This window comes from Bos indicus, chromosome 2, assembly GCF_029378745.1.
Source record: "Bos indicus isolate NIAB-ARS_2022 breed Sahiwal x Tharparkar chromosome 2, NIAB-ARS_B.indTharparkar_mat_pri_1.0, whole genome shotgun sequence".
NCBI classification, from domain to species: Eukaryota; Metazoa; Chordata; class Mammalia; order Artiodactyla; family Bovidae; genus Bos; species Bos indicus.
This window is the reverse complement of record NC_091761.1, coordinates 70,679,797-70,695,025: the sequence shown is the minus strand read 5'-3', so window position 1 is coordinate 70,695,025 and position 15,229 is coordinate 70,679,797. Positions and strand designations below refer to the sequence as shown.

Here is a 15,229-nt window from a genome sequence, read left to right as displayed (position 1 = left end):
AAGCAGAGGAACCAGAAATCAAATTAGCAACATTTGTTGGATCATCGAAAAAGCAAGAGAGTTCCAGAAAATCATCTACTTCCGCTTCACTGACCATGCTAAAGCTTTTAATTGTGTGGATCACAACAAACTGTGGAAAATTCTTAAAGAGGCGGGAATACAAGAACACTTTATTTGCCTCCTGAGAAATCTGTATACAGGTCAAGAAATAACAGTTAGGACCAGACATGGCACAATGCACTGGTTCCAAATTGGGAAAGGAGTACATCAAGGCTGTATATTGTCACCCTGTTTATTTAAATTATATGCAGAGTACATTGTGCAAAATGCCAGACTGGATGAAGCACAAGCTGGAGTCAAGATTAATGGGAGAAATATCAATAACCTCAGATATGCAGATGACACCATCCTTATGGCAAAAAGTGAAGAAAAATTAAAGAGCCTCTTGATGAAAGTGAAAGAGGAGAATGAAAAAGTTGCCTTAACACTCGACATTCAAAAAAACGAAGATCATGGCATCCAGTCCCATCATTTCATGGCAAATAGATGGAGAAACAATGGAAATAGTGACAAGCTTTATTTTGGGGGGCTCCAAAATCACTGCAGATGGTGACTGCAGCCATGAAATTAAAAGATGGTTGCCCCTTGGAAGCAAAGCTATGACCAACCTAGACAGCATATTAAAAAGCAGAGACATTACTCTGCCAAAAAAGGTCCATCTAGTCAAAGCTATGGTTTTTCCAGTAGTCATGTATGGATGTGAGAGTTGGACTATAAATAAAGCTGAGTGTTGAAGAATTGATGCTTTTGAACTGTGGTGTTGGAGAAGACTCTTGAGAGTCCCTTGGACTGCAAAGAGATCAAATCAGTCAGTCCTAAAGGAAATCAGTCCGAATATTCATCAGAAGGACTGATGCTGAAGCTGAATCTCCAATACTTTGGCTACCTGATGTGAAGAGCTGACTCACTGGAAAAGACCCTGAGATGGGAAAGATTGAAGGCAGGAGGAGAAGGGGACGACAGAGGATGAGATGGTTGGATGGCATCACCGACTCAATGGACATGAGTTTGAGCAAGCTCTGGGAGTGTGGTGTGCTTCAGTCCATTAGCGTTGCAAAGAGTTAGACACAACTGAGTAACTGAACTGACTGGTGTCGATCATTTCATCTCTTAGTGGTTAGAAGAAACTGTCAAGAATGATAGCCACAAAATGGGCCAGAATCTATTTAATAAACCTAAACAGTTTATGCAAGAAACTTAAACCTAAGATCATTGAGATGACACAAATGTTGGAATTATTCAATAAAATTTTAAAGCAGCCACCACAAAAATGCTTTAATGAGTACTTACAAACAAAACTTGAAAAAAAATCTCACAAAATAGAAGATATATAAAAGACTCAGATGGAAATTATATAATTTCAAAATGCCAAAAATCTTTTTTAAACATCACCACATTGGCTCAATAGTGTAATAAATATGACAAAAGAAAGAATCACTCAACTAAATGAGAACAATAGAAATTGCCCAACCTGAAAAGCAGAAAATCAACAACAAAACGACAAATAAACAGAGCCTCAGAGATGTGTGAGTCAATAAAAAAAGACACACACACACAAAACACATAATACTCATCACTGAAGTCCCAGAAAGAGTGTGAAGCCAAAAAAAAAAAAAAAACCTCAAAGAAATAATGGTAGCTGAAAATTTCTCAAATTTGATGAAAGACCCTACAGATCCAAGAAGTTGAGCAAATCCCAAACATGGTAAATTCAAAGAAATCTATATCAAGATACATAGGCAAAAATCTGAAAAATTTAGAGATAAAGAAAATTAAAAATCAAAAGAAAAAGAAAAAGTCTTGAAAACAGCCAGAGGGAAAGGAGAAATTACTTATAAAGAAATATCTATTTGGAATGTCAGCAGATTTTTCATCTGAAACCACAGAGATCAGCTAGAAGTGGCACAGTACTTTTTGTGTGCTGAAAGAAATTGTCAACCATGAATTCTATTCCTAGTGCATCCTTTAACAATGATCGGAAAATAGAAGTTCTCAGATGAAGGAAAACTAATAGAAATTATTGCTCATGAACTTACCTTTGAAGAATGGCTAAAGGAAATCTTCAAATAGAATGGCAATGATGTAGGAAAAGGTTTGACACCTCCAAAGGGAAGAACAGGAAAAGGGAAAGAAGAACGGGTAAAATACAAGGATATATGTTAGATTATCCTTTTCCTCACAGCTTTTAAAGATCACAATTGACGGTTGAAATAAATATATGATACCGTCTAATGTGGCTCTCAGTGTATGCAGAGGAAATACCTCAGACAATTCATTTTAAAAAGTGAAGACAATAAAAAGACATAAATGTAAATAAGATTTTTACACTTGACTCACAAAGTGATAAAATGTTGATACCACTGACTGTGCTAAGTTATGTATGTATATTGTAATGCACAGAGAAACCACTAAATAAACTATTCAAAGAGATGTACCACAAACAAACTATAAATAAATAAAAATGGAACTCTAAAAAGTGCTCAACCTATAGGAAGATAAGAAAAGAGAAACAGATGAATGGGAAATAGAAGAAACAAAGAGAAAACACAAACTAGGATGGCAGCTTTAAACCTAACGTACCTGTAATTACTTTCATAAATAATCTAACTTTACCAAGTACAGGGCAGAAATTGGCAAAGTGCATGAAAAGCTATGACCCTTTATAAGATGTCTATAAGAAACCAAACAGTAGAACTTCTATTCACATGAAACAGAATCGATATAGTTGAAAAGAGAAATGGACAAATCCTAGTTATAATTGTGGATATTAACACCCCATTCTCAGCAATTGATAGGAAATCAGCAAAAGTATAGAACAACTGAACACCAACAGGATCTAACATTTATAAAATGCTCCATGCAGCAACAGCAGAGTATGCATTCTCTCCATGCATACATGGAATATTTACTAAGACCATATCTTGAGTCATAAAACAAACCTCAACAAACTGTAAAAGAAATTAAAATTTACAGATATTCTCTGACAATAATGGAATCAAAATAGAAGATAATAATAGAAAAATCTTCAAACAATTGGAATCTTTTTTTAATTTCTAAATAATGCATGGATCATAGGAAAAATCTCAAAGATAAAAAATCTTAAAAAGAATTGAATGAAAGTGGAAATAAAAGATATCAAATTATGGAATGATTCTAAAGCAGCACTGGAAAGGAAATTCACAGCACTAAAAGTTTAAAATACAAATGAGGAAAGTTCTCAAATCAATAAACTAAGTCCTTACCTCAAGAAGACATAAAAGAAAAATAAATCATAAACAATCAGAAAAAAAAAAGAAATAATAAAGACCAGAGCAGAAATCAACGAGATTTAAAATAATACAAGGGAGAAAATGAAAAACTGAAAATCTGGTTGCTTGAATAAAATCAATAAAAATTGATAAAGCGCTATCAAGACTGACAAAGATAAAAAGAAAGAAGACACAAATCACCAATATCAAGAGTAAAACAGGATATATCACCACAGATGCTGCAGCCATTAAAAAGAAAACAAGAAAATACTACTAACTTTATGCTAACAACTTAGAAGGAATGAACCAATTCTTGAAAAATCACAAACTACCAAAACTCAACCAAGGTGAAAGAAATAATATAAATATCTATGCCTATTAAACAAGTTAATTTGTAATTTAAAATCTCTTATAAAAAGAAATATCCAGGTCCAATATCCTAACAAACCTTTAAGAAAAGAATTAACACTAAGTTCAGACAATCTCTTACGGTTTACAGAAGAGTAAAGAGCACTACTTCTTAACTCGTTTTGTAAGTATTATCGTAATATGAAAATCAAAGACAGTACAAAAAGAAAACTAAAGATCAATATGTCTCATGAATGTTGACACAAAAATCCTCAACAAAATAGCAGTAAACCATATCCAATAAAGCATTAAAAAGATTTATATACTAAATGGGATTTCCAGGTATGCATGACTGGTTTTCAATGTTAGAAAATCAATGTAGTCTACATATCAATAGACTAAAGAAGAAAAATCATGTAACTGTACAGTTAGTTAATGCAGAAAAAAGTACTTAACAAAATCCAATTCATGATAAACTGTCATAATTATCACTCTCATAATAAATAACACATTTATAATATAACTCTCAGAAAATTAGAAGAGAACATTCTCAAATTTTCTTTTTTAAAAAAGAGTATCAACAGCTATCTAAAGCTTACATCACTCTTTTTTCTTTTTTTGATGTAGACCATTTTTTAAAAGTCTTCATTGAATTTGTTACAATATTACTTCTGTTTTATGTTTTGGTTTTTTACTGGAGAAGCATGTAGGATCTCCATTCCCCAACTAGGGATTGAACCCACACCCCCTGCATTGCAAGGCTAAGTCTATACACTGGACTGCCAGGGGAGGCCCCCTGCTTATATCACTATTAATGGTTAGACAGAAAACTTTCCTCCTTAGACTGGGAACAAGGCAAGGATATGTGTTCTCACTCCCTTTTTCTATATACAACTGACAAACAAGTGGAAATCAAAATTTAAAACACACATTTATAATTGGTCTAAAGAAAATGAAATACTTTGATATAAATTTAACAAAATGTACACAAGATCAGTATGCCCGAAAGTTACAAAATTTTCATTTAAAAAAAAGCAACAAAGACCCAAAGAAATGTGGGAACATACCAAGTTCCTGGATTGTAAAACAACATAAAGATGTAAAGATGTCAGTTTTTGAACTATCTAGATGGACAGGGAGGCCTGGCGTGCTGCAACTCATGGGGTTTCAAAGAGTTGGACACGACTGAGTGACTGAACTGAACTGAGAGGTATAATATAATTCTTACAAAATCCAGCAAGGTTTTTGATGGTATAAATTTACCCCAAAATTTACATGGAAAGGCACAAGCCCCAGAATAGTTAAAATCATCTTGAAAAAGAAGAATAAAATGTGAGAAATAACATTATGTTTAGAGTTACAATAAATCTACAGTATCAAGACAGTGTGGTATTGGTGCAGGGATAGACATGTAGATTAATGGACAGAATGAAGAACACAGAAATAGACTCATACAAGTAAGTAAGTGTAAGTGTTAGTTGCTCAGTCGTGTACCACTCTTTGCGACCCCATCGACTGCAGCCCACCAGGCTCCTCTGTCCATAAGATTTTCCAGGCAAGGATAATGGAGTGGGTTGCCATTTCCTTCAAGTGTGCCCAACTGATTTTTGACAAAGGTGCAAAAGTAATTTACCTGAGGAAGGATAGTACTGATTGCTTCAATACCAGCAGATGGTATTGAAGCAGTTGGACATCCATAGGCAAAATAAACAAACCTTGACCTAAACTTCACATCAGCTCAAAATGAACCATGATATTACATTATAAAACTATCAAAGCTTTGGAATTACACATAGGAGAAATCTTTAGGACCCAGTGATAGGTAAAAAGTTCTCAGACTTGACACCAAAAGCACAATCCATAAAAGGAAATGTCAATAAATTGGACCCCAATAGAATTAAATACTTAGTTTAAAGTATTTAATTAAAGACTTTGTTAAGTGGATGAAATGACAAATTACAGACTGAGAAAGAATATTTGCAAACTGCATATCCAGCAAAGGATGTATATTTTGAGTATACAAAGAATTCTCAAAAAGTTTAGCTTTAGTTTAGCTTAGTAAAAAATAAAAATCCTATTAAAATATTGGCAAAAGACACAAAGAGACATTTCACTGAGGAGGGTATATAAGTGACAAACGAACACATAAAAGGATATTCAACATCATTCAGTTCAGTTCAGTTCAGTTGCTCAGTCATGTCCAACTCTTTGTGACCCCATGAATTGCAGCATGTCAAGCCTCCTTGTCCATTACTCAAACTCATGTACATTGAGCCAGTGATGCCATCCAGCCATCTCATCCTCTGTCGTCCCCTTCTCCTCTTGCCCCCAATCCCTCCCAGCATCAGGGTCTTTTCCAATGAGTCAACTCTTCGCATGAGGTGGCCAAAGTATTGGAGTTTCAGCCTCAGCATCAGTCCTTCCAATGAACACCCAGGGCTGGTCTCCTTTAGGATGGACTGGTTGGATCTCCTTGCAGTCCAAGGGACTCTCAAGAGTCTTCTCCAACACCACAGTTCAAAAACATCAATTCTTCGGTGCTCAGATTTCTTCACAGTCCAATTCTCACATTCATACATGACCACTGGAAAAACCATAGCCTTGACTAGACCGACCTTTGTTGGCAAAGTAATGTCTCTGCTTTTGAATATGCTATCTAGGTTGGTCATAACTTTCCTTCCAAGGAGTAAGCGTCTTTTAATTTCATGGCTGCAATCACCATCTGTAGTGATTTTGGAGCCCAGAAAAATAAAGTCTGACACTGATTCCACTGCTTCGCCATCTATTTCCCATGAAGTGATGGGACCAGATACCTTGATCTTAGTTTTCTGAATGTTGAGCTTTAAGCCAACTATTTCACTCAACATCATTAGCTACTAGGAAAATACAAATTAAAATTACAGTAAAGTATTACTATCACATGCTTATCAAAATGGCTAAAGTAAAAATAGTGATAACACCAATTGCTGGCAAGGATGCAGAGACAGTGAATCAGTTGTACACTGCTGATGGGAATGTAAAATGGAACATCCACACTTGAAAAACAGATCGACTGCTTTTTATAATACTAAACATACCTAGAATCCAGCAATTAATTGCACTTTTTGGCATTTTTCCCAGAGAAATGAAAATCTGTGCTTGCACAAAAACTTTTCCATAAATAAGCATAGCAGCTTTATTTGTAATGGCCCAAAACTGGAAACAACCCAAAAGTCTTTCAGTGGATGAATGGTTAAACCAATTGTGGTCCAGTCATATCACAAAATAATACTCAGTAAAACTCAGTAATAATAGAACCAACTATTGATACATACAACAACTTGGATGGATCTCAAAGGGAAAAAAAGCCGATCTTTAAAAAGTTACATACTTGTAGTTCATGTAACTTTCTTTAAATAGAAAAACTATAAAGAGGAGGAGCTGATTAGTGGTTGCTGGGGATAGTGATTGTTGGACAGGAGAGAAGGCATGTGTGTCTCTGAAATATACCATGAAGGAGATTCTGTGGTGATGAAATTGTTCTATATCTTGATTTTGGTAGTGGTTACGCAGGTATACACATCTGATAAAACTGTAGAGAACTACATTCACACACACAAATGAGTGCATGTAAAACTAAAGAAACCTACATACGCTCTGTGGATTGTATGAATATCAGTTCCCTGGTTGTCATATTGTACTGGAGTTATGTAAGATGTTACCACTGAAGAAAATGGGTGAAGGTCACAAAGACTTCCCTGTACATTATTTGCAACTTTCTGTGAAATTACAAATATTTCACAATAAAAAGTGGAAAAACACCTCTGGGTAGTCAGATTTTTAAAAAATGTTGAGAAATAAGGACATGACAAAACACAAAAGTCAGAGCAACAATGTGAAATGAAAGTAGTCCTTTCAGCAAGGCTGACCCTGCATAGACTCCAAAGCTAAAGTCTGTTCAGTTCAGTTCAGTTCAGTCGCTCAGTCGTGTCCGACTCTTTGCGACCCCGTGAATGACAGCACGCCAGGCCTCCCTGTCCATCACCAACTCCTGGAGTTCACTCAAACTCATGTCCATTGAACCGGTGATGCCATCCAGCCATCTCATCCTCTGTCGTCCCCTTCTCCTCCTGCCCCCGATCCCTCCCAGCATTAGGGTCTTTTTCAATGAGTCAACTCTTCGCATGAGGTGGCCAAAGTATTGGAGTTTCAGCCTCAGCATCAGTCCTTCCAATGAACACCCAGGGCTGGTCTCCTTTAGGATGGACTGGTTGGATCTCCTTGCAGTCCAAGGGACTCTCAAGAGTCTTCTTCAACACCACAGTTCAAAAGCATCAATTCTTTGGAGCTCAGCTTTCTTCACAGTCCAACTCTCACATCCATACATGACCACTGGAAAAACCATAGCCTTGACTAGACGGACCTTTGTTGGCAAAGTAATATCTCTGCTTTTCAATATACTATTTAGGTTGGTCATAACTTTCCTTCCAAGGAGTAAGCGTCTTTTAGTTTCATGTTAGCAGAATATTTAAAATTAACTTCAGAGCAGGAAGAAGGGACAGCTAGGTCCAGTGCTGGGGCCAATGCTCTATTTAATTAAAACAAACAATGCGTCCCCCCCCCCCCATAACTTCTCTATTTGTATTTTTTCTGGTCTTCTCTGTCAAGAAGGATGTTCTTCAGATGGAAATTTGTGGGAATAAATATCATGATGAAAGATACAAGACGTAAAATAATTGAGGGCTTTGCATGAGAGGGCTAGATTACATTCCACAGAAACCAGCAAGAGCATGCTGATCTGGTAACAGAAATTCAGATATCAGACCCATCCTGTAAGGAGAATGACAGTAAGATGTGAGCCAGAGAAATGCTCATATTTTCAAGAAAGTGAAAGAAGTACATTCCAGAAAGATATGGACCACAGAGGCTAGTGTGTATTCTGTAATTTGGGCTCAAATGCTCCATTGTTGAAGGGAAGAGGAACTGATATTTGTTCATAAAGGAAGACCTGGAGTTTCATTGTCTTAAGGGCAGCCAGAGTCTGCAGTCTGCGGAGCCTCTTCAGATAACTTAAGCAATCTTCAGTTGACAGAGAGATAAGTAGACAGATAGATGATGGATAGATAGATAGATGGACAGACAGATAAATGAGGATAGACAGATAGATGAGGCTGGAGCCATTTAGTGCTGAAGCAAATAGTTTTTTTTTAGTCTCAGTAAGCCCTGAGGGGGTACCGGTGTTACATAATCTCACAGTGAACATTATCCATAATGGTATTCATCTAGAAATTTCCATGCATTCCATGTTCTTTGTATGAGGAGATAGGAACTTGTGGATGCATTTAGGAAAATGTTCTCTCCAAACAGGGGTGATTGTGGTTAGATTTTTACATCATGGTATCTATAACCCCAGTCAGAAATCTAGGATTCACCTTTGACTTATGCATCATCCTCACTTGCCGTGACTCCCCTACTCTAGTCTTACTGATCTGACTTCTGTTTTTCCAGAGCATCCTCTCTTTTCCTTCCACACACCCACTGTCTCTCATCATCTCTGGCTGCCAAGCTCCTCTCTGTCCCCAGGGTTACTCTTTCCAACTCGTCCCCCATCTGTGAGGATAAGTAACTGAAGTGCAAATCACTGCCTCTCAGCCAACTTCAGTCTCTACAAAGCTCCCCATTGCCCTTGCCACCTACAAATTGGCATCTGCCATCTACCTCTACAAGGATTAAATAATGAGCCTCTGAAGCTGTTTTCAACACCCTCTGAAAGGAGTTCAGTGTGGAGGTCAAGAATGAGGCATTCTTGTACTCTGGGAAAAATGGTAGAATAGGTCTTCAGATAGATATTTATAGGATTAGATTTTATGAGCCCAATTCTTTCCTCACATCTGAAAAAGCACTAAAATCATTAACAGTGACATCTGCTCTTTGTGATTGGGAGCAAGCCTCTGCCAAAATATGTACTTGACTGCAAGTACCCCCTTCACTAAAATCATATAAAGCTCTGACCTTCCCCTTTGCCTCTTTGGAGCATTTTCTCAGAGCTATTTGAAATGCTATCTCCGGGGCTATTGACCTTATTTTGTCCCAAACAGCATTGAAATATATACATTTGTTGTTGTTGTGTTAGTAGCTCAGTTGTGTCTAACTCTTTGTGACCTCATAGACTATATAGCCCACTAGAATCCTCTGTCCATGGAATTCTCCAGGCAAGAATACTGGAGTGGGTAACCTTTCCCTTCTCCAGGGGATCTTCCTGACCCAGGGACTGAACCCTAGTCTCCCACATTGCAGACAGATTATTTATTATTTGAGCCACCAGGGAAGCCCCAAATATACATTACCATGTGTAAAATAGATAGCTAGTGGAAAGTTGCTGTATAACACGGGAAACTCAACCTAGTGCTCTGTGACAACCTAGAGGGTTGGGATGAGGGTGGGAGAGAGGCTCTAAAGGGAGGGGATATACTTATGAACTAAGATGGCTCAGCAGGAAAGAACCCACCTGCAATGAAGGAGATGTGACGGGAGTTGTGGATTCAATTCCTGGTTGGGAAAATCCCTGGAGAAGGAACTGTCAACCCACTCCAGTATTCTTACATGGAAAATCCCACAGATGCTCATGGGGTTGCAAAAGAGTGGAACACAGCATAATGACTAAACAACAACAATGGCTGATTCACATTGTTGTACAGCAGAGACCAATACATTATAAAGCAATTATCCCCCAATTGAAAAAAAATTAACTCACCACTCTCACATTGTGCATTTTTTTTTCAGTAGATGCTTTCAGGACAAGGTCAGGTTTAATTGGTCCTAATCTCAGCCCCCACTGAGTTTCTCCACCCAATTTTGAACCAAACAATACGGAGCTGTTTGTTTTTTTCTGAATATTCCTTGTGAAAGTATCACAAGCATGTGGTGCCCTACCCCTGTCCCAGCTTCCATTTACTTTCTCTAATGGATCCTCTTTATCCATTAAACTTTAGAAGAGATCTCAGCTCTGCCCTCCAGGGCCCCGCACCAGATTAGATCTGTCCATAAAGTCCTGTGCAAATCTCAGTGACAGTTGGTGACAAATTGTATAGCAATGAGTTATGGATAGGCTCACTCTGCCATCCTCCATCCATGTAGTCATGTACTATATCCTCCATCCTACATGAGGCCAGAGACTGGGTTGATTCTTGTCTATCATTTTGGAGCTGAGTACAGAGCTCAGCAGATAGTAGGTACTGAGTCTGTTTGATCACTTGACTTTGCTTGAACATTTTCAGTATCTTAAAAAGTTACATGTCCATAACGCTGCCTTCTCCAAAGTTCTGAATAGCCAATGATTATTAAAATCGTTTGTAATTCAGCCTTTATTGTTACCCCACTTGAGCACCTAAAGGCAGAGCACCAGACCCTTCATCTTTGTCACCCTATCCTTCCAGCCACTGACTTGCACAACAGTCCCTGGACAAGAGGGACAGTTAAGCCAGGGGACAGAACTGCAGTTGTTCCTACACATACAACTTCCAGAAAAGATGGAGAGTGGGAATGACTAATTGACTTGGAAGACAATTCCAAGAGGATATTCTGAAATAGGAAATCAGAGATCCCCTGTGGGAAGCACTCATTGGTGACTTTCAATGTTATGAGTTCTAGGAGATTTTTAAAAATATATCACCTGTGTAACATTGAGGGAGAAAATAAAACAACAGAGTTGACTGAATTGTAAACTCTGCGTTTAAGACAGACTAGTTATGCCACTATAACGTACTCTTTGTTGTTTAGTTGCTAAATCGTGTCTGACTCTTTTGTGACCCCATGTAGCCCACTAGGGCTGTAGCTCTAGGCTACATCATTTTGCGACTGTGGCCCACTAGGCTCCTCTGTCCATGGAATTTCCCAGGCAAGAATACTGAAGTGGGTTTCCATTTCCTTCTCCAGGGTATCTTCCTGACCCAGGGATCAAACCCGAGTCGCCTGCATTACAGGCGGATTCTTTACCACTGAGCCACTGAGGAAGCCCACAAGTAGAGAATGTGTTCCCTGAGCAACACATGAGTATTCACAGAAGCTATCTTAAAGAATTTTAACAGAATTGTATTAAATAAATATGACACTTAGCCTCAGTTTTGTAAAACTTTTTCATCCCTCTTGTTTTGCATTTTCCTTTTATTACAAACATCACAGACATAATCTGTGTGTCAATGAGACATTAGTAAAAAGGAGGGACATATAAAAAGCATTAGTATTAATGAAAGGGAAAAATATTTAAATACAATTTAAACGAGCTGTGAAACTAAAAAAAAGAAAACCCAACTGTATGCTAAAGACACTATTACTAGCGTTATACAAATTTCCAGTGGAAGCATTCCAGAAATGCATCATTGAATCTCTAAGGTGCAAACCTAGACTTTCAATGGACTTGTCTATTCCTATGTTGCCAAGAGAAAGACATCACAGGCAATGTCATTATTGGGGAGTAGTACTTTACCATTAACTTCGAATGTCTCCATCCTAGACAACATGGTTTGGTCGAGAGCCGTTCCGTCTTCAGTGCTAGCCGAGAGCTCTTTCTCCTTGAGAATTTCCTCATTTTCCATTGCTAAGGTTTATAGATGGCCAAAGTTCTGGAGCCAGCAGAAATGCTCTCCCCAAGAGGAACCACTTGGGGAGAGATTGTTCCCTTTTGACTACTGCTTCTACTTGTAGAGCACACAGGACTTCCTTTGACTCTGATTTCTGAATTTGCAAAATGTTTCCTGACATGGTCAGGATTAGGCATTTCTCAAAAATGGGCTATTCACACACGGAGTTCCTGCCTAGTGCAACTGCTTGTTAACGGGTATGGGGAGTTGGGGCACAAATCACAGGTCCCTGAAATCACTTGTTCTCAGTCCCTCAAAAGCAAAACCAATGACCCCCATCTCCTCTGCCTGTCCAGACCCTGCCTTCATCCCAGACCCAGCTTATTGTCATGGGACCTCTCCAACCCACAGTGAAACCTGACTCCTCTGACCTATTTCAATCCTTTGAGCTCATCCTTGCTACACAAAGTGTGGGCCATGGACCAGTATCGTTGGCATCACTTGGGAACTGTTATAAAGGCAGAGTCTCAGGTCCCACCCCATAGAGACTGAATCCAAATCTATAGTTTAACAAGGTCCCCAGGTAATGTATGTACACATTCAAGTTGAAGAAACACTGCTCTACCCCATATGTTTTAGCATTTAATTATGTTTCCTCTCATTGCTTTTCCATGTTCTCTCTGTGTGTGAAAGCGTGTGCTTTGTCTGGTCCCAATAAGATCTGAGCCCCTTAAGAGAAACCCCTTTGCTCTGTTCCCTACACCAGGTACTCTCTACCAGGGAGGTTATATAGCACAGTAGTTAACACATGGACCCTGAAAGCTTAAATGCCTGAGTTCCAATTTCACTTCCTGCAAGTGGTTGTGTGACCATGGGAAAGTCATGCCAGCTTTGAAGATCTCACTTTTCTTGTTCGTAAATTAAGGAAGGTGGTAATAATTTGTGTGTGCATTAAATGACTTAAATGGTGTAAGGTGGCCAGGGTGGCATCTGATGGGCAATGAACACTAACATTGTGCTGCTGCTATTATCACTAGAGACATTGTGAACCCACTGGGTTCAGGGAGATGAAGGTAATAATAGCCTTTGCCTTAAGGGATATCAGTCCAGTATGCAGAATGGTTTTGGATACAACTGAATTCTAGAAAATTGATGTTGGTGATTGGAGCCCCTAGGAGGACAGGTGTGACCTGGAGGCAGAGAAGGCAGGCCTGGGAATGCCACAAAGAGCTTGTCCATTGGATCTGGGTTTGAAGGGGTGACTGGGGGTTAACTATAGAGGAGAATAAGGTGATGGCCTTGCAGGTGGGAAAAAATGGCAAGCATAGTATCACAGCAGCAGGACACTTGGAGGCAGAGGAATCATGGACCACTGGAATACTGGGGGCATGAGCTGTGATGTGGCAGGAGATAAAGCTCAACTAGACTAAGTCTCGTTCTTCAGCCAGTGGCATAGCAAAAAGCAAACTCAGGAAAAGGAGTTACTGACAGTGCCCTTCAAGGTAGAGGTCCCCACTTGCTCACAATTTCAACATTCAAGAGGTCACTGGTTTGGGCTGAGACTTAGAAGCAGAATCCAGGACAGGAAAGGTTAAAAGAGAGAATTGGCAGTGAGGAAATGAAGGCAGCTGGCAGCTCCAGTCACAAGTTTGGTAGTGGACTGTTCAAGAGGCCAGGGGCTATAAGGGCTTCCTCCATGGGCAGGAAATCTCCTGGCGAAAGGAACCCATTACTTGGGCTGCAGTGCCTCCCCTCTCTGCCTGGTTATCTCAGCTCTGGCCAAGGGCAGTCCTCACTCGTAGGGGTGCAGAATGGACTCTTTGGAAAATGCTTGTGTTAATTACGGAGTGTAGTCCTCTTTAGTGGGAACATTTAGTGGATATCAAGTATAGTCAACTAGCTCCAACTCTGGGGTCAGACAGACCTGGGACCCAAACTCTTTCACATACTTGTTGTGTGACCTCAGGTGATTGGCTTAGCTTCCCTGAACCTCAGCACAATGTAATAGCTCATAGAAGCATTACCTGTTATCCAAGATGTATCAGGTGTCAGGCACTGTGCTGGATACATATACATGACTCAGCACTCACAATAACTTGTAACTTGCCTCAGATTTTGTGGTTAGAAAGTGATAGCACCTGAATTCAAATCCAGGACATCTTGCCTTTACAGTTTGGTTTAAATCTAGTTTAATCCAAGGGTTCTAATCCAGAAACTCATACCAGATGAGCTTTTGAAAATACTTGGTGCTCTTCTCCTACTCCAGCCTGAGATCCTGGTTTTAATCAGAAGCCTCATGGTTGGTTCTAATGCACAGCCAGGCTGAGGACTGCTGTGCAGAATAATAAAGCAGTCACAGGCAGCACAGAGACCCATGTGAGCCCTCAGGACTCCATCCTAGGAGGACCCATGAGGTTGAACCATAGGAAATTACTGATATTACTCCCATTTGATACCAGATAAATGGATACTTCATAAGATTCAAGCTAGTCTATCTGCTTAGCAGGGCCAGATAAAGCAAACCAGGCACTAGCTTGGGGTGGAAAATATTCAGTAACCAAGGTAAGTAATATTTTAACACAATCCTTAAAAATCAAAATTAATGCAAAAGTTTCATCATGAAAACAAAGTCAACATTTTAAATAGACCACAGGATCCCATGCTGCTTTGTGCAATGACTCTGGTCACCCATTCAACCAGAACCCAGCACTGCTCCTTACTCTGTTTCAGTATCTTCATTTGCAAAATTGGATACCAACAGTTTCCCTGTTTTTCCATAGTGTGAGTTTGAGGATCAAACTAAATAATAGAAGTCTAAGTGTTTGTAAACAAAGGGCTTTCAGTGGAATAGCATCTTATACCAAGCTGGTACATAGTGTGAAACTTCTGGATTGTGGATGTTACCCTTAAAAATCCCTTAAGTCTTCCATAAAGTGCAAAAGACACGATTTGGAGAATCTTGTACAGTTTCTTCCTAAGTCCCACTCAGACATTTTTACCTCCGAAACACAGATC

At 39.0% G+C, this 15,229-nt stretch overlaps 1 protein-coding gene across 1 annotated transcript in view; it reads right to left on the bottom strand.

Moving 5' to 3' along the window:
• The window catches only part of MARCO (macrophage receptor with collagenous structure), a 33,388-nt gene extending 21,058 nt beyond the window's left edge, over positions 1-12,330 (bottom strand). Inside the window, exon 1 of the mRNA XM_019973837.2 lies at positions 12,121-12,330. Coding sequence (XP_019829396.1) covers positions 12,121-12,229 — 109 coding nt within the window. The 5' untranslated portion in view covers positions 12,230-12,330. The remainder of the gene's footprint in view (positions 1-12,120) is intronic.
• Between the last annotated feature and the right edge of the window lie 2,899 nt (positions 12,331-15,229).